Genomic DNA, 25,423 nt, shown 5'->3' with positions numbered 1-25,423 from the left:
GATAAGAGCATCTGCTAAATGACTAAATGTAAATGTAAATATATTACTCTCCAGACTCACAGCATATATTTTTGTCGGTATAACAACCATTAGACGTATTTTTTTGACAGGTTTCCTTTTCGGGTTTAGCACTATTTTCGTCTTCTACAACTCTGTCGTTCAACTTATGGGCTATTATAGTGACAGGAATCTGCAAACAACCCAAAGACAGCAGTATCGAGCAGTATCAACAAGTCATTAAATTGTGCTGAATATATTTCTCACTTTCTCTGTGTCCCTCATTCTCCATTTCTTCTAATCTTCAGAGGTTGTTTGAAGAACCGTCATCAGTAACAAACAGAAATATAAAACCATCCTTCCTCTTATCTTTTTCTTCTCACCCCACTCAACACATGAAGCACAAACCATTTTCACAGCAAATGGCGTCGTAACATCCGTCCCCCTCCCTCCTTTCTTCTGACTCATGTTCCTTAATACAAACAGGCATTCATTTCACATACTAACTGTACCCCGAAAAACAAATGGATCCATTTGGAGACCGTTTATCCTTGACAGACTCCCATGGGTGCCATGTAAAAACGCAGTACTTAAATACGTGAAAGCAAATGCTACTGAGACCTCAAACAAAAGGCTCGCCACCAATTAACCATTGACTATTACGAAAAACAACCCAACTGTGTGTGAATTCACTTTTTCTTCTCACTTTCATTTCGGTAAAGTTTCATCTTTGCAGTTATTTGAAGAAGAAAAAAATACACGGCACGTAAAACACGAGAACAGATCTCTAAACGTTCCCTGCACCCCCTCTCCTCTCTCCCTCCCCAGTTCTCCTGCGCGAGGAGGTGGCCCAGCTGCAGGAGGAGGTGCACCTGTTGCGCCAGATGAAGGTCATGCTGAGCAAGGACCTGGAGGAGACCCAGGGAGGCTGCTCGGCCGACGTGCTCTCTGCCACAGAGCTCCGCGTTCAGCTGGCCCAGAAGGAGCAGGAGCTGGACCGCGCCAAGGAGGCGCTGCAGGGTGAGAGGGGAGCACACACACACCTGGATCAGTCACCGTTCAGAGAGACGGTCGAGCGTTTGGGAACGCTTGATCTGTCTGACCCCCGTGCCTCGAGACCAGTGGATCGGCCACAGACGAAATGAGCAAACTTATTTTATGCCGTTTGTGTTCCGTTAGGCCTCTCTTTCTTGCCTAAACATTGATGTTCGTAACACCAAGCGTACCTCATTTACTGTACATTGCAACATTTTCAAGGGTTTGATCAATGTAATGAACTCCTGTCTAATTCACACACACACACACACATGCATTTTTTATATCTCGGTCTACAGACCAAACTCATCAGTCCCTCTCTCTGACATAACTGTCATCAAGCAACACTGAGTTGAGAGAAGCAGACAGTTATTCAGTTATGAATTATTAAATTTAATCAAAAGAAAATGATCTCCCACACAGAGTGGTTGTTGGTGGTGTACAGTGGAGGACAAAAACTTCATTCGCTATCAAATTAACACATCAAGGGTTGTCATGGGATTTTGTTCCTGTGACTCTTTGCTTGTCAGTTTGCCTACGCTGCTGAGATAAGAAGAAAAAGGAACAGAGGAATGTTGAACAGAGTCATGTCTCAAACTACCCCTGCTTCCCCCACTGTTTGTTTGACAGCAAGTCTTTTAAAATGAAAACCTCTAGACTTTTTATGACTCACGATCTTCCACAAAGGCCAAACGCTGGGCCAAAGCCGACAAACCCCTGCAGGGACGCAGAACGATCACAAGTTATGAAAGATAAATTTGGAGGGACTCTACAGCTTCCAGGAGTCTGGAGATGTTAAGAGAGGCAGACCTGCCCCTAAGATCAAGTTAGACCCCCTCGTGTGGGAGGACAACGGAAATTGCTAGTTGTCATCCTCAAATTAATATCAGTTTGTTTAGATTGTGTCAAGGGGGTAGCCTCCAGCGCTTACAAGAGAGGTGAGCTGATGCGGGAGTATAATGTTGTTGCTTCTCAATCTTGTGATATAGTAATCTTGTTATGTAGAAAGAGGAAATTATATCGGTCATAGAGTGAACTTAAAGGAGTATAGTGTTAAACACCTACTCTGCTTGCTTTCAGAAGTGAAAAGCCTCCACAAAGATTGGATGTTAATGTGTACTCTACAATCCAATAGCTAACACATATTGGCTCTAGAGCAGGTGTAATATATGGACTAGTATTTCCTTTTTCTATCAAGCCGGTAGTAGGATTTTGGACCCTGTTACTGTTACACCAACACCATATTGGATCTCGATGTCAAACGATGGGCATCTTTCCCTGGCTTGCTTTCACTGCAAATGTGCTTTGTGTTGAGTCCTTGACATGGCGGGTGGCAGAGGGCTGGTTCGCTAAGGTTAGCTGGCGTTAGCTCGTGTTAGCAAGCCCCCACAGAGTGGCCGCCGTTGGGAAGGGAGCCAGACATTTTGGCTCGGCCGGCTCTATTTTCTGTAGCATCCTAACAGGAACTTGAAACACCGATGTGTTTCAAGTTTCTGTTAGGATGCTACAGAAAATAGACAACTGGATTCATGGTAAACAACTGATAAAACAACAGCACAAACAAGAAAACAAGAAAAAAAAAGGATCTTGTGCTGTTGTTTTATCAGTTGTTTAGCATGAATCCACGATGGAAATCTCTCTCATGGTGCATGCTAACGAGCAGTTGCAGAGATAATTATAGTGTGGGTTTGTTTTGAAAGAGGAGAGCTAAATCCTGGAGAGTGAACCTGTGGGCCAATGAAGCACCAGGAGACTGACAACACTGAAACCATGGCAACCGCAGAACAAGGCACTGTTAAAGGAACAGCGACCTAGCCACATCAGGCTAATGCTCACCTAGCTGTACTGTCTGACTGTACTCTCATAAAAATGAACGGTAACGACAGTTAAAAGTCAGAGTGTCAGATTCTTCAACGCATCAAAGCAGATCAGTTAGTTTCTACAACTGTAACTTCTGTTCTAATATATTTTATTTTATTGTATATTTTATTTAATTCTAATTCGACTTAGTACTGCTAGTTTATGTACCCATAGTATAGATAGTCCACATATTTAAATTTTAGGTTCCTATATGTTTATTGTATGCACCTTCCTGCCAAAGCAAATTCCTTGTCTGTGCAAACTTTCATGGCGAATAAATCCCATTCATATTCTGATTAAGTAACGTGAGCCTTGACGGAACTTCCATGCTTTCATCCAGCTTTAGTTTGATTGACAGTGGTTTCACGAAAGTAGCCAGGGAGAAAGACCCGCCTCGCCAAAGCCGATTGGCTAGAAAATGATTGCTGGAGTTTAATTGGCTGTAAAGTTGCTGGCTGCGCCCAAAAATAATAATTGACATTCCACCGACACTGAACTGTCTGTTTTGCTAAACACAGACTGCCTCATTAGGTAACACAACATGTTTATAGGGGACAACACTTTTTCACTGAAAAAATGTAACTTAAATCATACATTTATGAAGTTTAAGAGTTGATATTCAGTCATTCATTTCCCACAGTTTTGTTTTAACAGAATATTTGTTTGGACAAAAACGTTTTTGTTTTAAGTATGTGCTTCTCATCTGGTGTTTATTAATGCAAAGTGCAATGAAAGTTTAATACAGTACCGAATAATCTCTGTTCTATTCTATTCTGTCACTCTCTCTCCCTCCACCACTCTCTCTGATTGTAGTATTCACTCTTTCTCTCCCTACTTACATTTACATTTAGTCATTTAGCAGACGCTCTTATCCAGAGCGACTTACAGTAAGTACAGGGACATTCCCCCGAGGCAAGTAGGGTGAAGTGCCTTGCCCAAGGACACAATGTCATTTCGCACAGCCGGGAATTGAACCGGCAACCTTCTGATTACTAGCCCGATTTCCTAACCGCTCAGCCACATGACTCCCTCCCCCTCTCTCTCTCTCTCTCTCTCTCTCTCTCTCTCTCTCTCTCTCTCTCTCTCTCTCTCTCTCTCTCTCTCTCTCTCTCTCTCTCTCTCCTCTCTCTCTCCTCTCTCTCTCCCCCTCCACCTCCACCTCCACCACCACCACCACCACCAGTGTGTATAGATGTAGTGCCACCCAGTGTGACTGTGAATCTCCATGCACACTCCCTCGCCGTGTCAGGGCACCATGCTGTGAGCACTGTAATTGGGCTGCTTGCTAATTGCCACCTGCTCACAATTGCCAGGTTTGTTGTGATGCCCGTGGACACCAGCGCTGGCAGGCGTGGGCAGAGAAAGGCCAGAGTACAGATCAGGGGGTGTAGCCGGGGAGAGATGAACAAAGTGAGACGTATGCAATTATGCCTGTGTCTCAGGGTCACTGATAGTTACCCTGTCTTGTGTTCTTGCAGCAAGAAAGATAAATTATTTCTCGCATATAAAAAGACGACAAGGAAAGCAAACTAAACGATTAGCCAACAAACGGTTTGAAAATGGATCATTTCCAATGGACAAACTGTGAGAAATAGTCAGAATTATTCTATTGGATGCAAAGAATATGAGCCTTGTCAAGTCTTGTCCAGGTTTCTCTGGTGTCCAACTGTTTCTCGTTTAGCCACCAAACAAGTTTGGTTCAATTATTCAGTGATGTTTGGCCACGTAGACAGTTTTAATTAGCCATTTCCACAGTGCCCTAATGACTATCTCTCAGGAATTCCCTGTCATTGTAGGCAGAAATTAAAGTCTTGGACAGAATGTATATCATCAAAGCACAGTCTGGCTGGTGCGTTTGGTGCTTTTTCACGCTACAATGTTCCCATAGAGCAGCCAGGCACTGTAGTCAGGGTCCCTTTCTCAGAATAATCACACACACACACACACACTTTGCAGTTACTCATAAAGTATCCATGCTCTCGTAACTGCCTGACCCGATCCCATTCAATTAATTTGAGGTTTTAGAGGTTTGAACAAATGAAGGGGCCTTTTTAGGAAGAGTCGAATTGGATTTCTTCATGGCGGAAATAGTCTTGCTGAGGCGTTCCAAACCTCCCTAAGTGATTTATTATCTTTTGCTTCGGGTCGCCTTTTATCTCAAGAGATCATTTAGAAGGCCCGTAGTCTGTCATAACAGAAGAGTCTGTCTCCGGGGAGGTTTTGATTGAGATCACAGTGGCCCCCAGTGGTTGGCTGAGGTACCTTTGTCCAACTGTCCAATCAAGAACGCAGCCAATCAGAATCCATCCAGAAACTGTAAGGGTGTGGTCTTTGTTAATGAGCTGACCTAATAAGCCCTGGGGAGTTCATTTGCAGCCCTTGCCATTATAGAGCATCGTTCTGTATGCAGACAGGCTGTAATGAGCTTGTGGGGTTGGGAAATGGTGGTCACTAATTCTGCGAAGGTCAGAATTTGAAGCTCCAGTGGAAGATGACACCACAGCTACATTTCAATCTGACTAGTTAATAAACATGCTGGATGGGTTTTCAAAGTGGCTTTTCTGCACAAAATGATACTGTTAGTCTATGGGCTACTCAGCATAATGTGACATTTTTTATCTCTATCTGAAATGTCTTCATCAAAGACTGCTTCCCTCTCTGATTCTTCCACTGAATGGTCCATGCCCCTTTGCTTAACACACACACACGCACTCATCTAAAGCCCAATTTATACTTAGGTCGCAGACACTTTTGAAAAGGTCGCAGACAGAAATGACATCACGGTCGACACTTTTAACCGTCGCTTGGAAGTGAGAAATTTCTACTGGCGCTGATGTCGTCACATAGTGAAAAATTAAAATTGTCAGTTTCTCCGATTGATCACCTAGGCTACAAAGCGTTAACAATGCAACCATATCTATGAATGTAACGGTAAAATGATTCTGTTTACGTCACGCGAACCTTGAGCACAGGTGACTGTTTGCCGAAGTATAAATGCAGCAGCCTGAGCGACACTTTTTTTTCGTCGGCGACCATTTCAAAAGTGTCGGCGACCGAAGTATAAATTAAGCTTAAGGTTTCCAAGACCACCCGTTAACAAGCAGCGTTTGATCCATTTTTAATGGTCTGGCGTGATCCCTGGTTGGGCCTGAGCAGGTGTCCCAGTGCTTGTCAGGGTCAACGGTTGTCCTGGGAGCTTGTGGATAATCGCTTCTCATCACGTCGTGTCAGAGCCGATGGCGTCCTCAGCTACCCTGAGGTACAGCCAGTTGCTTCTTCATCCTACAGCCAGGTGCTTCTTCCTCCTACAGCCAATGGCGATCGAGCATAAAATAATGACGTTCTCAACGGTGTTGAGTAAATAGTGGGTCAGATGGCTGAGCGGTTAGGGAATCGGGCTATTAATCAGAAGGTTGCCGGTCGGATTCCCGGCCGTGTTAAATAACGTTGTGTCCTTGGGCAAGGCACTTCACCCTACTTGCTTCTGGGGGAATGTCCCTGTACTTACTGTAAGTCGCTCTGGATAAGAGTGTCTGCTAAATGACTAAATGTAAATAGTGTTTCTTGGAGCATTTGCTATATTAGTTTGCTTGCTGTCCGTGTAGTTCTAGTGTTCAGGCATGGATAAGCTCTCTTGTTCTTTCACACCATTATATTTTAACCCTTGTGCTGCCTTCGGGTCACATGACCCAAAGATTCACAACGAACCATCGTTGTGTTTACCCAATTTTACCTAATACAAAAACTAATAAAAAGCATTTTCTTTTAACCTTCGCAATGTGGGGGGTCTGAGACAGCCCGACGGTTAAAAGAAAATGCTTCACTTTGTTTTTGTACGCTGTAAAGTTGTCGCAATACGATGGCGGGTCACAATGACTGATGGGTCAGAATGACCCGAAGATAACACAAGGGTTAAGATGATACTGTAGGGGACTTAACCTTCTTCAATCATGGTCTTTGGGGGCCCCCTACCCTGCGTGTTCTAGACGTTTCCCTTTTCTGACACACCTGGTCCAAATGAATAGGTCATTATCAAGCTCAACGGAAGAACAATCTTTCATTTGAATCAGGTGCTGGAAGATGGGAACATCTAAAACATGCAGGAGACCCCGGGAACAAGGATTGAGAAAGGCCGGCCGGCCTAGACAATGAGTTCTACTGTGGAGTACATCAAGAAGTACATGGAGAGTCTCTGAGAAGTGGATCCACTCATTAGTATGAAGAACTTGCTCAGCTTGAAGAGAGCCCTAATGAGAGCCTGTCCCATCTCCAGTTCTGCAGCTTGTCTGAAACAAAGGGACCCTCAGCCTGAGAATGAAGCTCGCAGGGTTGAAACCAGTGCAGGTGTGTTTATATTGCATTCAAGTACCTTCTTTGTCATGGGTGTTCAGGACGTCCTTGTTTTGGACAGTCTCCTCCAACTGTATTTTTTAAACATTTCTTTTTCTTGGTGGTATCGTATTTGCAATGTTGTGTGTGTTTTTCTTGAGTTATGGAGATTTTTCACAACTCTCCAACTCGCGTCAGATCGACGTTTTTATTGTTGTTGTCGAAGAGATGATCCAGTAGATCATTTTCATGAATCCATAAAAATCAAGCTAAAGGATTCCAGAATTCAGCAAATATTAGAGATTTACATTTACATTTAGTCATTTTAGCAGACGCTCTTATCCAGAGCGACTTACAGTAAGTACAGGGACATTCCCCCTGAAGCAAGTAGGGTGAAGTGCCTTGCCCAAGGACACAACGTCATTTTTGCACGGCGGGGAATCGAACTGGCAACCTTCAGATTACTAGCCCGACTCCCTCACCGCTCACCGCTCAGCCATCTGACTCCCTCATTTGAGATTATTTGACGGATGTATGTAAAATTGACTTTACTGTGCTTTCATCTATGTGAAATCGAAATGATATCCCTGCAGGTTTGCCTCATGATCAGTAAGATTGTATACATTTCATTCAAGCAGCCTTCTAGATAAACATGGTTTGTACCAAAGCCATACCGGAATGGCCATACCGGAATACACTATAACACAGCGTGTCTAATTGTGTTCATTCCTGCTACTCCTCAAGTTCTTCAAGTGTGTTGAATAAAAATAGCAACTTGTTATTGCGGAAGAGAGCAGTAAAAAACTAACTGACAACAACATCCCCTAAAACTCTCATTTCCACTTCATTTTCAAACACTCCTTAACATCTTAAGAACTCATATATTCACCTGAACACCAAAAGAAGATGCTTACTCAAGAGCAACATGTTCTAATCAGGCATCTTCTTAGCTGTGCCACCAGCCTGTCACCTGGCGACCTCACCACTATTTTGGTTCAGAAAACAGGAAGTAGGAGCCACTCTAGTCATTGAGCCTCCCTTGGGAACACAATGTTCCACACACACACAGTCATGCACATGTACACACATGTACACACATACTCACTTACACACGTACACACACCCACACAAACACAGACGTACTTACTCTCACACACACACACACACACACACGCTAATGAGCAAAGCCTCTCCACACAGCTGCTACTAACCCTCCAGTATCTGCACAGAGGAGGCAGAGGCTTTTAGAGCTGTCAGCTCACAAAACCATGGGAAAAAAACGCACACACAACAGCTGGGTTGGTTGAAGAGAGTGCGTTTCATGTGGTCTCAAACCACTTACGCGTGCGATGATGAGGCGCTGTGTAGCCGTGGCGGGTCAGGTCTCAGTCTGGGACGGCCTTTGTGGAGCAGTGGGTAGATGGCTGCCTGGATGTTGATGCCTTTTGTGTTTTGTATCCTCACAGCCCCTTGTGTCCAGAAGCTGAATCATACCTGGAATGACCTCAAGCACACACACACTGTGTACACAACACACAAATGCACGCTCGCCTCCCTCCCCACAAACACACACACACTCTCAAAACTCCCATCTCTGCAAACAAACTGAGAGAAAAGAACAGGAAAGAGGTTTCTCACAGCGAGAACATCCATTAAGTTTCTCCGGCATCTTCTCGTCCCCCAACTTGTACACACATTAGCCTTCTTTCTGTCCCCTGGTGGTTTCCTGTCGGAGCGGGTAATGACTTGGGGAAGGCTGAGGTCTTGGACTGGCTCCCAGAGTCAGCCGAGAGTGGGAATCATTAATTTGGCTTTCAGAGGGGAAGACACGCACACAGTTCTGTCTCACCTGTCTGCCTTGATGTTCTCTGAGAGGTTTCCCATTCTCTCACATCTCTTCTACACCCAATAAAACGGTTGGTAAACAAGTTAGCAATGCACCCGGTGCACTCACATACTTTTTGTTTCAAACAATACCTGAATTCTATTTCTGCGTGTGAGAGAGTTGTGTTGCCACGCAGTGGCAGGTGGGCGATTCGGTGTGCATAAATTAGCTCCAGCTCAAAGGGGGCTTTAATACCACATCCTGTGGCAGGTGCTCGGGAACTTCCTGTCTCGGGCCAATGAGGGACTGTCTTTGTCCTTTGTGCTCTGTGTGAAGTTGGCTCGAACATCACCATGGCAACGTGACACCCTCTCCTGGATAACAGGGTGAAAGAGTGGAAAGAGAGGAGGAGGGCAAAAAAAAAACAGTGCCTGTGAAACTGCCCTTGGAATAGGCCTGCGCTGTCTATCAGAGCGTCAGAGTGTCCCCCGATGCAGCTTGTGGATGTCGTTCAATTAACAAGTGTGTAATGGAAGTTAATTAATGAGTCGCAGCTGGAGACCGGGCTTGTGCAGGGAGAGAGAGGGGTGGAGGGAGGAGAGGAAGAGAAGAGGGAGAGCACAGTGGAAAGAGAGAGACGAGGAGAGCAGAAAGAGAGAGGATAGAGGTGGGTGAAGTTGAGCACGTTAGGGAAGAGGAAAGCAAAGTTTGTGAACGACTCCAAAGAGTAGAAGAGGTTAGGATGGATAAAGACGTGAGGAGGAGGAGGGAAAGAGAGAGAGAGGGGGGGGGGGGGGGTAGAGATCAAGGGCAAAGAGTGTCAGGAAGTTAGACAAGATAAGAAGTTGGGTTGACAAAACAAGTACGAGATGTCAGCCACTGACAACAGAAATACATATTTTAACGTTTGTGAACAGGACCGACATAAAAGTGAGAGGACGATGAATGAGAAAGGTGGTCCGTGTGGCTGTGCTGAACCCCAGTCAGCACGTGTGGGTCTAGTGTCGGAGAGAGGCTGCCTGCTCCCAGCCTCCACCCCACGTGTGGGTCTAGTGTCGGAGAGAGGCTGCCTGCTCCCAGCCTCCACCCCACGTGTGGGTCTAGTGTCGGAGAGAGGCTGCCTGCTCCCAGCCTCCACCCCACGTGTGGGTCTAGTGTCGGAGAGAGGCTGCCTGCTCCCAGCCTCCACCCCACGTGTGGGTCTAGTGTCGGAGAGAGGCTGCCTGCTCCCAGCCTCCACGGTGGACACGGGAGGCTGGCAGACTGACACCAGGGGTCGTCTCTAACTCACCTCTCTATCAAGAAGCTGTCACAGTGCATTAGGCTCCGGGAAACTGCAGCGTCCAAGTGATGTGTTTTACATACCGTCCTCGTTACAAGCCTGGACTGAGCTCTGACGACGGGATAGAATGGCTCATGTTTAAGGGTCGGCTTAGTTAGCATCCTCCAGTTGTGTTTGTGTTGTACTGGGTAGGAACACCAAGACGTCTTTCAGAGAAATGCTCTTGTGTGGTTTTCTGGATGTGTTGTGTTCAGGTTTCCAAGACCAGAACTGACCTCAGAACTACAATTCCCAGTAGTCTTATACAATGCATCATAGTACATTCATCCTCGTTACTTCTTGTTATCTCCTACAGGGTCTTGGTTGGTTTAGCTGCCGTTCTAAAGGCATATATGACACCTTCTGTGACATTGCTCATGAAAAGGCACTTTTCTCTTGTTGGTTAGTTGTAACGGTTTCAAATTCTTGTACTAGCTGTGAAATATTTTACTTTGATTGTTTTTTTCTACAGGTACACTCTTGCACTCTTGTGGGGAGTTTCATGTTGTTCAATTGTAACTTGTTTAACTGCTTGCTCTTATGGTTCTTCCCTTTGGCACTTATTTGGTTTTCCACAATGTATGCTTCATGTTTTGGGTGCTCGCAATGTTTGGGGCTATCTCGTTGTTATGATCAGTGACCTATGCTCTTTTGTAAAGCTCTCTCTTGGAAGTCGCTTTGGATAAAAGCGTCTGCTAAATGCATAAATGTAATGTAAATGTAAAAAGGGCTGTACAAATAAGATTTGATTCGATCTCTTGACCTTCTCTCCCCGGCCCATCTCCATAGCGATGAAGGCGGACCGCAAGCGTCTAAAGGTGGAGAAGGCCGACTTGGTCAACCAGATGCAGCAGCTGTATGCCACGCTGGAGAGCAGAGAGGAACAGCTACGAGACTTCATACGCAACTACGAACAGCACAGAAAAGTACGCCGCACTCTCACACAGCAAGGACACGCATCCACGCTCACGTACACACCTGGATAACATGTTTGTAAAATGTCACCGTTTTAGTGCGCGTGCCGTGTGGGCCGAGGCCTTACCGCAGATACCTGGGTTCAAATCCGTCCTTGGCCCTTTGCTGCATGGGTTCCCTTCTCACTCTCACTCTCCCTGCCTTTCCTGTCACACTTCGCTTGCAAATTGTCCGTTAAAGCAGTGGTTCTTAACCCTGGTCCACAGGGACCCCCTGTCCTGCATGTTTTAGATGTTTCTCTGCTCCAACACACCTGATTCAAATGCATGTTTGTTACCAGGCTTCTACAGAGCTAGATAACGACCCATTTATTTGAATCAGGTGTGTTGGAGCAGGGAAACATCTAAAACATGCAGGACAGGGGTTCCCTGAGGACCAGGGTTAAGAACCACTGTGTTAAAGCATGAAAAAATGCCCCGAAATATACCTTAAAAAAAAATCAAAAAATCAAAAACAGACTGTGTGATGCTTGTGTAGTGTCCTGATCAGCCTCAGATCAGTACATCTAGAAAGGTATTTGGCTTGAGGTGAGCATTCATTACTCTCGTCTGTCTCCTCCCCGCGCCAAGGAGAGCGAGGATGTGGTGAAGGCCCTGGCCAAGGAGAAGGACCAGCTGGAGAGGGAGAAATGGGACCTGAGGAGGCAGAGCAAAGAGGCCTCGGAGAACGCCAGCGCTCTGCACTCCCAGCTGGACCTGAAGGAAAACAGGATCAAGGAGCTGGAGGCCGAGCTGGCTATGGTGAGTCACACACACACACACAGACACACACACAGACACACACACACACAGACACACACACATACTCACACACACACAGACACACAGACACACACACAGACACACACACACACACACACACACACAGACACACACAAATACTCACACACACACAGACACACACAGACACACACACACACACACACACACACAGACACACACAAATACTCACACACACACACCTTTACACCTACACACACACTCTCACACACACACACACAGACAAACACGTACACATGCAAGCAAACAAAGAAGAAACAATATATAGAAAAGGGCGAGGGGATTGGGCGAGGGGATTGGGCGAGGGGATTGCCAAAGTACACGGAGTTCCAAAGAAGTACTGTAATAAAGATTCACCATTCAAGAGTCCTGGTTGACCTTTGGTTCCCCGAAGCACTTTCAAAAGGTCTTGTGTGTGTGTGTAGCTGTCAATGTTTTTTTGTGTAGATGTGAGTGTATCTGCGTGTGTCTGTGTGTAGGTGCTGGTGTGTTGGTGCTTCTGTGTGTGTGTGTGTGTGTGTGTGTGTATGTGTGTGTAGGTGTGTGTGTGTCCTATATCCACACCCATTCCCCACACTTTGTCTCCCCCTCAGATAAGTAACTGTGTGAGTCACAGAATGGAGTACCGGGTGTTTGATCGCCACACGGATCGAGAGTTTGCGTCTAGGGTCACGGCGGTAAGAAACAGGCCCTGCTTGACCTACGACCTCTGACCCCTGGACCTGTACTAAGTTGTTGCCGGATCTCCCGAATGCAGACTTGACACTAACCCCCGTCAATATCTGAATGAATTTTCTGAAGGAATGATCCCCAGCCTTTGATTTGTGGATGATTTTATTTGAATGTCTTAATTGAACTTTGTCCTGATTTCTTGGGAGGAATTTGGGGATTTGTGGGAGGAATTCTGGGATTCTGAGTATCCGGAAGGAGAATTGGTGTGATGATTGCTATTGGAACGGCAACTATCGACTAACAGCATTGATTGGGTCGTCGTGTGTTCTAGTTTCAGTGGCTAGACTTTGTCGCTATCCTGCATGCCTGGGCTTCTAACAGGGATAATCCAGAATGTCGTTGGGATTAGTAGGTGGATGGTTGTGATGGTGGACGATGTTTAGTTCTGTTGATTGTGGAGCCTGCTGCCTGGCATGATGATTATGCAATATAGTCCATGTCCCCTTTACTTCTGAACCTCTCTGCTTTTACAAACTCAGGGAGTCAGGTGGCTGAGCGGTGAGGGAGTCGGGCTAGTAATCTGAAGGTTGCCAGTTCGATTCCCAGCCGTGCCAAATGACGTTGTGTCCTTGGGCAAGGCACTTCACCCTACTTGCCTCAGGGGGAATGTCTCTGTACTTACTGTAAATCGCTCTGGATAAGAGCGTCTGCTAAATGACTAAATGTAAATGTAAATTCTCTCAAACACACATACACTCACATAGAGGCACATACATGCACGCACACACAACCACACACACAAAATTGCCACCTCTCCCACTCCTACGCTGCCAGAAAAGGACATGCTTTGTAGCAGCTGGAGTCATTAAACTTACGTAACAGCTTCATTACTCTGATCAGCTTCAGCTATTGTCTCTCTCTCTCTCAATCTCTCTTTCCCCCTCTCTCACTCTCTCTATGGTGGCATTTAACACCTCCTCCACCTATTCTGTCCATCGTTATGTTGTACATGAGCGATTCCAACACAACAGGAGACACAACAGGGAGAACATGGACACGGTTGCATTTTTCATGAGACAGATGGAACCCTGGAGAGAACACTCTCACTCAGAAAATCTATTGTAGTGGGATCCCCATTCAGACACACACACACACACACACTGAGACATTTACAAGCACAAACACACACACAGGTACAAACGACTTGCAAATGTGTTCAAGAGAGATCAGCGATTATTGAATTTCTTCTTCCGTTAAAACGAGAGGTGGTCATTTGTTCACACGTGTACGCGTGTGTGTTTTTTCTCTCTTCTAAAGGCCAAACAGTCATTAGCAACCCTGACCAAGGACGTGCCCAAACGCCACTCTCTGGCCATGCCCACGGAAACCGTTGTCAACGGCAACAACCAGGAGTGGGTGATGCAAGCAGACCTGCCTCTCACGGCGGCCATCAGACAGAGTCAACAGACTCTGTACCACGTCCACACCGGACACCCCACAGACCGGCAGGGTATGAGGAGAGCACACACACATACACACACACACACGCATACACACACACACACATACACACACACCGACACAGGCACACACACATTAAAACACACATATTGGCACACTCGCACACACTGTTTTGCATGACCTAACCCTTACACCAGTGGTTCTCAATCCTGGTGCTCGTGGCCCCCCTGCCCTGCATGTTCTAGATGTTTCCCTGCTCCGACACACCTGGTTCAAATGAATGGGTCGTTGTGAGGCTTCTGCTGAGCATGATAACGACCCATTCTTTGAATCAGGTGTGTTGGAGCAGGTAAACATCTAAAACATGGAGAGCGGGGGGGGGGGGGGGGGGGGGGGGTTCACAAGCACCAGGATTGAGAACCACTGCCTTACACACAGATCCAGATAAAGTATACATGATAAACCATCAACTCACACATCATATAAAAAATAAATCCCTAAACCCCTCATGTCTGAAGCGCCTGTCTCCAACCCATCTGTCCCTGCAGTGGCGGCGGTGCGTGTGAGCCCGTGCCACTCCCGCCATCCCTCCATCATCTCTGACGCGTCGGCCATGGAGGCCGACCGCTCCTCCACGCCCAGCGACATCAACTCCCCCCGCCACCGCACACACTCCCTCTGCAATGTAAGAGCGGCTCACCGCACCCTGACAAGTAATCAGCCCCTTCACAGTTTTCATCTACCACGCTATGCTATGCTGTACTATGCTATGCTATGCTATGCTGTACTATGCTGTGCTGTGCTATGCTATGCTATGCTGTGCTAACCTGTGCTATGCTAACCTATGCTATGCTATACCATACTAGACTATACTATGCTGTCATGTTATGCTATGATAGTATGTTCTGCTATGCTATACCTTATTATACCATACTTTGTACTGTAATGTACTAGCATACGGTGCATTTACTTTACTATACATACTGTGCGATATACTATTACTAAACTATAGTAAACTATATTATTTCAATGATGTTTCAGACATTTTGAGAGTTCACTCCATGATTACTGCATTGATAGGAAGGCTTGTGATACAGCTTGTGATCTCAGCTGAATGTGTGGGGGGAACCTTCACACTCCCATGCCCTCTGTAGTGTACTTATCATCGCTCTCTCTCCTCCACTCTCTCGTTCATGCGTGCCATCATCTCTTTGTTCTCCCCATTCCTTTATCCCGCTCCCTCTGATCTCTCCGTCTCTCCTGCCCCTCCAGTCTCTAGAAGATCTAGAGGACCAGAAACGTAAGAAGAAGAAAGAGAAGATGGGACTGGGCTCTCTGTCACGAGTCTTTGCCAGAGGCAAGCAGCGCAAGTCCCTGGACCCTGGGCTGTTTGATGGTACATCCACCCCTGACTACTACATAGAGGAAGATGCTGACTGGTAGAGAAAGGTGTTGAGACAAACCACCAGTGCCCCCAAGCGGCAATGCCGAAGAGAGGGTTTAGTTTTATTGCACGCATGCGTTCGGACGTAGCTGTATGTGTGTGTGTGTGTGTGTGTGTGTGCGTGTGCGCGTGCGTACGTATGTTTGTGTGCGCCTTAGTGTGTACATGAGTAAACAAGTGTGTGAGTTTTTGTTTGTCCATGGCCAGAGGCCATGTTAGAAGCCTGAAGTGCGTCTTGCTTCGCTGAAGTGTAAACATTACAAGCAAACTGCATCTTTATGTCTGTACAGTTCTGTAAATAGTGTTGACCGTGCACATCGCCTTGGTCCCTTAAGCGTGGATATTTTCACTGTATCTGCCGAGCAAAAAGAGCTCTGTTATGAATTATTTTAATTGTCTTTATATATTAGTTTTTTTTTGTTTTAATTTTTTTCTTCGATAACTGGAAACTTGAAGGACTGCTGTACCTGTAAATAACAGTCAGTGTGCACTTTGTGCTTGTAAATGTCTTATGTCCCGAATGCTTCTCGCATTTTGCCATTTTTTACCCCTCATCCCTTTTGTTTTCTTTAACTTAAACTCCCCTGTTCATTGTCCTGTGCTTGGTCCATTCCTTACCTGCCACCCATTTAGAAAAGGTTTTCCTGTAGGCAATGTGCAGACTTCTCACCTCAATCTGGTATCAATATAAAACAACCTATCTGTAACTTCAAAACACGTCCAATCCACCTCCAAAATCTGTAAATCCCAGCAAAAAATGTTTTGCAATTCCTAAATTGTCAGAACACTAATATTCTACTTTCAACCTAAACTTCAGAACTCTTTTAAAACTTATTTTGCTTTGTTTACAACTCTCGCCAGTTTAGGATAGATCCGTACAGGTGAGCAAAGCCATTCCTAACAGGAAAAGACAGCTGTGGAAATGGACCCAGGTGTCCCCGGTCGCAGCATGTGTGGAGGGCCATGCATGCCGTTACCCCACTCCCTCTGCATGGTGCCTGTGGGATCGACCTTTGACCTCTAGAACTTCCTGGCAGAATTTCTTTAATGAGAAGACATGTCCTCCTGCAGTATTAGTAATCCAAAGAATTGATAGTATAACACCATAGAGAGAGAGGGATTGTGTATCTTGAGGTGCTTGGCTTGATTTATCAAACTGTATTCAAGAGGAGTCGAGGCAGGTCAGGTAATATAAATGTGAAAGTGAAACATTTCATTCATTTCCTGAAGGACACGTTTCGAAATTGCGTGGGTTTCTGGAAGGTCAGAGAGATTAAGTCTGGGGATTTCAACAGCTTTCAAAGACCACACTGGCTTCACAGTTATAATCCTGTTTTAATTACTCGGATAAGCAGCTGTAAGAAGGAAATCAGGATTAATTTATGCCAAACTTTTTAAACAAAATCAGAAACGATCCAAGCGTTTCTTCACAGGAAAGTGATAGCTTTCTTCTGCAGTGTAGTTTTATCTCCAAGTGAAGACGCTCGTCTTCGTACAAACCAACTGTCAGAGTTGCATTTCCTCAGTGCACGTGCCCACTCCGGCGCATTCTGTGTTGAGTCGTACTCTTATCCTTTCCAAATATTAATTATTCAGCTCCTAATGTTTGTGTTTGAATATGGCACACGAACCTCTGCTAGTTGTCCATTAGGGAAAGTGACAGTAGGCTGCAACTTCTATTACGAGTTAGCATTCACATTTAGTCATTTTTACATTTAGCAGACGCTCTTATCCTTGCCCCCAAGGACACAACGTCATTTTCACGGCCAGGAATCGAAACGGCAACCTTCGGATTAATAGCCCAATTCCATAACCGCTCAGCCATCTGACTCCTACTAGCATGGCCATGAGGGAGGTTTAAAGAGGGAGAAGTCATTCTGATGAGCAGCTTGCTGGTTTGCCCTAAATCCAGATTTAGCAGGGCTAATCAAACAAACAAACGCACACCTTATCCCCTGACCTTGATGTCAAACCAAAAATCAGGAAATCAGAATTTAGGTTCAAGCCATCGCTGAAATAAATGCAATTAACGAGGTGCCAAAGGTTAATAGTGTTTTTCCAGGGGAAAAATATCTACTTGGATTACGTTTTTTTCTGTTCTATCGCCATAGCCTTATTGTAGATGTCTGCCTTGCCTCACAGGAAATCGTTTTCCATTACCCTGACACTTAACTAACGTGGTTAATTGTTCATCTTACCTAAAGCCGTGTTAAGAGTCACAAGAGCACAAATTCAATTGGAAACATAATGCTGCTTTTCAAAGGGTCCTCCCCAAAAGCAGAGAGGATTATGGGTAGAAACATCAGATAGAGACCCCTGCATAGCACTAGATAGCTCATCCTTACATGGCAAGTCGCTCACAGTTGATGTCAACAACCAAAGGCTGATTTGTCACTGTATTCTTGCCTCTTACAGCCTGTTGTGGTGCCCGAATAAGATGAAGCTGACATATTGTACTGTAAGCAGAGTGCTTTTGTGAGTTTTGAAAATGCCAACTCAACTTTTTTTATTCAGGGGTCTCACCCCAATTCGCTACAGGAATATTTATTGATCCTGTCTTGCTGAAATATTTCTTATCAGTCTATCATCCATCATTTTATGTTGCAAAGAAGATCCCCTTCATATCTGCAAATATTTTTGCTTTTTGTAAATGAGGTAACACTATTGAAATTTTAATTATTATTGAAGAGTTTTATTTAAAGTAAAAAGAACAGTTCTCCATGGAGACTCTTTGAGGTTTAGACATGTGTAGAAGTGACAGATAGAAAAGACATTCTAAAGGCATGGCAAAATATGCTAAAGCTAAATGAGAAAAAAAAAATGATTATTTTAAAATAAAATAATTAACGAAGAATTACCACACTGCCTTCCTCTCTTCCCTCTGTTTGTGTATTTGTTGTGGTTTGGCTTTAATCCTAAATCCTTCTCGCATGCTGGGAGCTGCCATTATTAAAAAACCTGAATGACAGCTTCCCCAGCAAACTCAGTCCACCTTTGACTGGCAGTGTTCCAACACTTCCTGGTGGCTTCCTCGCCTCCATGGCCCAGACTCTCTCTGAAACAATTGGCTTGATCATTACAATGGCCGTGAAGGAGGAGATGAGGAAAGGAAGGCATTTGTTACTGTTGGAACACTGCCCATTGTGGACACAGTGTCAATAACACAGCCTATAACCTTAATGACTGATCCTTCCCTGTCTCACCTAATATCCCCTGGACTCTGAACACAGTGAAGCAACCCATGAAAGTGATTCAAGTAATACGATCCTTTGGATCTTTAATTCATGAACAGATCGGTCAGTCCATATTCAGAGCTGTCTTGCTGGGTTTGCTAACTGTGTGCGCAGACTCTTTCTGGTGTCCTGAGGAATTGCTCGTTTTGATACCAGCCCTGCTTCAAGTTGACCTTAGTGTATGGCCTGCTGTTTTACTTTTTTCAATAACACAAGGTCTTCTTTCAGTGATGTCAGCAGCCAGTCCAGAGCCAAAGTTCTGAAATACATGTAAACAATCATGGTGACTGCCTAGCACCACGGGACAGACTTGATCAGCGGTGTGTGCTCTCAACCGACACACAGAACACAAACATTCTCCTCCTCACACAATCTCTGGCCAGTCTCCAAGGCAACGGGTTGCTCTTCAAATGGCCGCTGGACGGTCAAGGCTGGTGGTTTGAATGTGTGGTTGTCCTCTTTGGCTGATGTCCATGTTCGTTTCACTGAAGCAGCCATCTGGGCCATAGTTTGGTCCTGTAGGAATCGCCGTCTTCTCAGAAAAAGGGTTGACACATTCTACTCTGTGTAAATTGACTGCCTATGGAAAATTACCATATTCTATTTGATTCACTCTCTTTGTTATGGCTGACCCATGAGTTGGTCAATGCAATTCAACTTTTTCAAATGATTTTACATGAACAAAGCACCAAGTATAATTTTCCTCTTTTAGCATAACTACATGAATCGCAATTAGTTTTAGTGCCCTCCGGGTCAGTAATATTCTAATGGAGGTCAGAGTAAAGAACACAGAACAAGAAAGACAGCGAAGACCTATGGAAACCATGGTGAACCTGTTCCATCACCCTAAAACACACTTCGAGAATCCAAACATACGTTTGTGCAGACGGAAGCTGCAAGGCTTTTTCTTTCATGCACCGCGAGAGGTGCAACACAAATGCACCATGGAGTGAAGGCCCAAAATATACATTTTTAATTGAATGTCCTTCCTCTCATAATAAAAATGACTTTATTTGTCTTTTAGGTCTAGATATTTTAGAGATGTCTAGAAATTACAGCTCGACACTGTAAAGAGAATGAACAAAAGGCACTGAAATCGGAAGTAAAGGATTATCAACACAGTGTCTTATTCATACCTGTACAATCCAATAACCAAGCTTTTTAAAACTCCTAAAGCTTAACAGTAAGTGTAACATTGTGAAAAAGAATTACGGTTAAGTACGGAATTTTCAATAAGTATAAGATCGCCACCTGGTGGAGAATATACTATCGCCACCGTGTGACATACACATTGTCATGGTGTGTGTAGAATTTCTCAAATAAAACAAACACAATCACAATTGCCCATAACGGGGAAAACTGTTGTACGAAAATGACTGGTGCAGCTTCGGGTTTCAAACTGTAGTTCTGAGAATCTAATATTCCTAGATCATACAGTATAAACTTGTATAGGCAGTGGGGTGATTATAGCTCAATGGTAAGAGTTTTTGACTGCATATGTTTTTATCTTCAATCGCAGGATTGAATTCCCGCTGTACATCGCTTTGGCTTAACCCTTGTGTTATCTTCGGGTCATTCTGACCCATCAGTCATTGTGACCCACCGTCGTATTGCGACAAATTTACCTCATACAAAAACAAAGTGAAGCATTTTCTTTTAACCGTCGGGCTGTCTCAGACCCCCCACATTGCAATGGTTAAAAGAAAATTATTTTTAATTGTTTTTGTATTGGGTAAAATTGGGTAAACACAACGATGGTTCGTTATGAACCTTTGGGTCATGTGACCCGAAGGCAGCACAAGGGTTAAAGGGTCTTCTAAAGGTACACACACATTAGGATCAGGTTGTGGACACTAGCAGTAAGTTAAATAAACTTGCTGAGTAGCCTACTTAGTGAGTTTGGAAAGGCTTGTTTGGAAAGGCTTGTTTATATAACACCGCCATGGTGACAGTTCGTTTGTAAATTACTTTGAGGCTCAACTCAACTTTTTGTCTAGGAGCTCTGCCCAGTTAGCAAGTCATTAGGCGAAAATCAGACAACTGGAGTGAGTACGTCTATGGCCTGAAAATAACACGTGTAACACCCAGTTGATTAACAGGTTTGCGAGTTTCTTTCTCGTTCTGGGGATGGATTATCCAATGCACCCACTGCCATCCTTACTCCCAAACGTCCCCTACTCATGTCTCCTCCCCCTGCCCCTCGCCCACCTATCCAGACTCAGACAGCCTCTCAAGCCCCACCCGCCTCAGTCTCAGCCTATCAGACGGTGAGGATCCACTGGACCGCCTCCAGCAGGTGGAGCTAGCCAGGACCACGACCATGTCGATCTGGAGGGCGGGAACGGTGCAAGCCTGGCTGGAAGTTGTTATGGCAATGCCAATGTACATCCGGGCCTGCTCTGAGAATGTTAAGAGTGGCAAGGTATGACACGAAGAAACACTAACTTATTTTACCCTTATGTCCACCTAACACTTCAAGACATAGGGTTTATCTAGATGACCTATTAGCAACATGATCTGTTATTTTCTCCCATAATATGATTTCATCACTCATGTAGATGGGAGTGATTTGAGGACAGAGAAATAAAAGTTTTTTGGGTAATATTCGTATTGCTTTAGCATAGCATCAGAGCTAGCGAAAGAGTGCATGCATGGTTTCTCCCTCGGCAGATGTTGCTGAGACTGTCAAACTCTGTGTCCAAATAGTTGCATAATATCCTAATCTCACCCATACACTTCCCCTAGATATAGTCTTATTAGCTCGACGATGTCTCTATATGGCAGTGATTCGATACGGCGTAGCTACAGTATGGCAGTGTTGCAACGGGGTAGTTACGGCAGTGTTGCGATGTGTTGTGTGTCCAGGTGCTGCTGGGTCTGACAGATGATGACCTGGAGCTGGGTCTTGGCGTTAGCAGCCCCATGCACCGCAGGAAGCTTCGCCTGGCCATCGAGGACTACAGGGATGCAGAGAACGGCAGAGGGTGAGTACGAGCCTCCTGTGCGTAGAGTAGGCTACATGTCTGTAGTCTACCATACCGGGGGTTTGACAGACATGATGTTGTTGTGACAGTGTCATCTGGTAGCAAGTATTGCTTACCTGGGCTGTTATTTTGGGAAATTTAACGGTACACTGAAAGACATATTTGTAGAGTAATATTTTAAATCTTTCAATCACAGGCTGCTGCCTGCATCCGTGATAAATCCTGTACAACTATAGTTGGTAGTCGTGTATCTACACTACACAGATGCCCCTGTCTGGTCCTGACCTCTCCCCCTACTTTCACCCTGCAGGCTGTCCAAGGCTGCCGACATGGACCATCACTGGGTGGCCAAAGCCTGGCTGAGTGACGTAGGCCTGCCGCAGTACTCCCAAGCCTTCCACACACACCTGGTGGACGGGCGCATGCTAAACTCCCTGACGAGACGAGACCTGGAGCGTTTCCTCAACGTCACCAAGAAGTTCCACCAGGCCAGCCTGCTGTTGGGCATAGAGCTGCTGCACATGCTTAACTTCGACAAGGAGGTAGGCTAGCTATGGACAGAGGTAGGCTAGCTAGTTAGGAGTTTTGCTTGAAAAACGCAATTTATATTCACACTCAAAAAATTCGATTTTTTTAATCTAATTTATTTTCACCGGCGACATCTGCAGGCACTCCAAGCTCGGCGGGGGCAGTGTGAACATCAGAATCTGGACCCTCTGGTGTGGACGTGTCATCGGGTCATGAGATGGGTCAGAGAAATTGACCTGAAGGTGGGGGAAATTGTACTGTGTATTGTTCGGTTTAATATGTGGTGTTGTTGTTGCACCGTGTCCTGAAACACAGACTGTTCGTTGCCGTTAACGACTGTACTACTGTTAGTCAAGGACCAGAAGTGCAGTTCTATCTGCTGCGCGTGCTATATCCACTTTTGTAGCCACTCTGGATAAAAACGTATATTGAATGAGTTCAGTGAATGTCATGTATTACATAACATGCAGAATGCAAGGGATTGGCTTGGGGGAAAAGGCTAGATGATTTGTTAAGCTACAAGTCTGTGTTCTCTGAATGGACTTAGTGTTGAATTGAAATGCTTTGACATTAATAGTCAGCGTCAATACTTACACTGGGCACTCTATTCTGTCCAGCAGTTTCCATGGTGAGGCATAAGAGTATTCCACATGGTCAGTAAGAAGGCTTGTTCGTCTTGATACCTTGTTAGTATCCTCAACATGTCTGAAGATATAGTAATAGCCTTCAGCATCACAAGTCAAAAGGTGCAGTTCAGCATTACAAAACACGTTATGAATCCACCAATACTCCCCTGTGGGACCGGAGTAATACAGTATCACAACGCCAGGCGTTGAGTTTGGTTGAAAACTTTGTCCTCGGTCGGAATTTTAGCTTTGACTTTTGGAAGAACAACAGCCCCGTGTCCCTCCTCTCTCCCCATACAGGAGTTTGCGGACGGTCTCCAGAACAGCGGAGTTCACGGGGCCATCATGGTGCTCGACCCCTCCTTCAACACGGATTCCATGGCAATGGCCCTGGGGATTCCCAACAGCAAGCACATGGTCCGCCGACACCTGGTGGAGGAGATGAAGAGCCTTGTCAACTCTGCCAGGTGAGGAACACTGGAGGAAAACCAGAGAGGAAGAGAAACGATAAATGGAGCGAGGTCATGCAGGGGTCCTAGAGGACAGGACAGACAGACAGACAGACAGAGAGAGAGAGAGAGAGAGAGAGAGAGAGAGAGAGAGAGAGAGAGAGAGAGAGAGAGAGGACAGGACCTATAGAGAGAGGGAAGGTCCTATAGAGGACAGGACCTATAGAGAGAGGGAGGTCCTATAGAGGACAGGACCTATAGAGAGAGGGAAGGTCCTATAGAGGACAGGACCTATAGAGAGAGGGAGGTCCTATAGAGGACAGGACCTATAGAGAGAGGGAGGTCCTATAGAGGACAGGACCTATAGAGAGAGGGAGGTCCTATAGAGGAAAGGACCTATAGAGAGAGAGAGGGATATAGAGTACAGATAGAGATGTTTCTCATCTGTGGGAGCTTACCAGATGGATCATGTGATGATGATGTCATTCTGGCCAAAGCACATGACCGTGATGGTAATGTCGGTGACACAGTCATGCAGCGGGACAACACGAGCTAAGAGAGTGTAGTTGCCATGACCAAGTAGTTTTTTTGTAGTATCTACAGTTACAGCCCACTACACACAACACAAACTCAAACAAACACACGAACCAAAACACACATACACACGAAAGCAAACACAGATACACGTACACAAACAAATACTTGCAAACTGACACACAGGCACACAGATACACACCACATGCACACACACAGTCACTCACACACACCCCTGCTGTCCCCCTTCCAGGTCTGGTGCCCAGCAGGACTACGAGAGGCTGGGCATGGGCACCCCACCCACCCTGCTACGTCAGAACTCCCTGGGTCGTCCCTCCAGCTCCGCCAGCCGGCACACGGACGATGAGGGCTCCCTCCGCCGGCGAGCGGTCAAGGTGGGTCGGTACCCCACCCCCCTTCACCTTCCCTCACCATTCCGCTCCTCATCATTGGCATTGCAAGAATGTCTGTTAATTTTTAGCAAGACAAGAATGGAATGAGATCACTGCAAGGAATCTGTGAAGCCAAAGATTAATCTCTGGAAATGGTTGATGAAGTTGTATCGTATCACTAAAAGTCACCCACTCTTTCCTCTCTCCCCACCACCCCTCCTCCTTTTTTCCCCCTCCAACCAGCCTCCGGTTGGTTTCAGCCCCAAGGCTCGTGGTGGGCGGGACTTGAGTTGTCATAGCAGCTATGGGTCACTGCCCAGAGAAGGTCGCGAAGAAGCTCCTCCCAGGTCAGAGGGCAGCCCAATCCATGGCTACTCGGGGATTGAGGTCACCAACGTGTGATGTCATCAAACCGCGCCAAGAAGTTGTGGGTTCCAGTCCCTGCTCTGCATAAACCCTGAGGGTGTCAGTCAGACTTCAGAGAAGTTATTGTTCTAGAGTTCAGCCTTTACTGGTCAGAAAGCACTTCTTTTTTTTTGGGGGAAGAAACTTTTTGCTTTTCCAATCTAAGAACAGCTTTTGACGTGTGTTATCTGCCCTAACTAAACTAAATGTTTTATTTTTTTATGTGCAAAGCTTTTTTCAACAGGAAATTCATTCAGCTAGTTTGTTTTTGTAGTTCTTATTGACAAGTCTGTTTCTTATCGTAAAGAGAGAAAGGAATTTATTTTTTGTTTCTTCAGGGTACTTTGGCGAATCAGCTTAAACTAACAAAAGCACAAATAATTGAAAGAAAAATATACTTTTTTAACAAATGTCTTGGCATTTTCATCTAGTTCTACAGCAGCAAACAAACAATGCCTTGTAAACTTGACTGAGACAGAAATTGTCAGAAAAAATGAAAAACTTGAACAGAATTTTTATTATTGCCTGCTACATGTTAGATAGTATTTTTTTCAGTTTGTATATTTACACTGCT

General features: G+C 45.3%; 1 protein-coding gene across 5 annotated transcripts in view; it reads left to right on the top strand.

Moving 5' to 3' along the window:
* kazna (kazrin, periplakin interacting protein a) overlaps nt 1-24,986 on the top strand; it is a 151,412-nt gene extending 126,426 nt beyond the window's left edge. For 3 of the 5 annotated variants that reach the window (XM_062460167.1, XM_062460169.1, XM_062460170.1), the window contains 14 exons: nt 826-1,017; nt 11,157-11,293; nt 11,912-12,082; nt 12,715-12,798; nt 14,111-14,303; nt 14,803-14,939; nt 15,527-15,650; nt 21,148-21,353; nt 21,797-21,915; nt 22,226-22,457; nt 22,584-22,685; nt 23,370-23,536; nt 24,306-24,447; nt 24,688-24,986. In XM_062460167.1, the coding sequence (XP_062316151.1) occupies nt 826-1,017; nt 11,157-11,293; nt 11,912-12,082; nt 12,715-12,798; nt 14,111-14,303; nt 14,803-14,939; nt 15,527-15,650; nt 21,148-21,353; nt 21,797-21,915; nt 22,226-22,457; nt 22,584-22,685; nt 23,370-23,536; nt 24,306-24,447; nt 24,688-24,846 (2,165 nt within the window). In that variant the 3' untranslated portion in view covers nt 24,847-24,986. Of the gene's footprint in view, nt 1-825; nt 1,018-11,156; nt 11,294-11,911; nt 12,083-12,714; nt 12,799-14,110; nt 14,304-14,802; nt 14,940-15,526; nt 20,502-21,147; nt 21,354-21,796; nt 21,916-22,225; nt 22,458-22,583; nt 22,686-23,369; nt 23,537-24,305; nt 24,448-24,687 lie in introns of those variants that run through there. The other 2 variants (XM_062460168.1, XM_062460171.1) reach the window with 2 other exon arrangements.
* The last annotated feature ends 437 nt before the right edge of the window (nt 24,987-25,423 follow it).

Source organism: Osmerus eperlanus, chromosome 4 (assembly GCF_963692335.1).
Source record: "Osmerus eperlanus chromosome 4, fOsmEpe2.1, whole genome shotgun sequence".
In the NCBI taxonomy this organism is placed as follows: domain Eukaryota; kingdom Metazoa; phylum Chordata; class Actinopteri; order Osmeriformes; family Osmeridae; genus Osmerus; species Osmerus eperlanus.
Note: the sequence above shows the minus strand (reverse complement) of the source record. Positions and strands in the feature narration are given on the sequence as shown.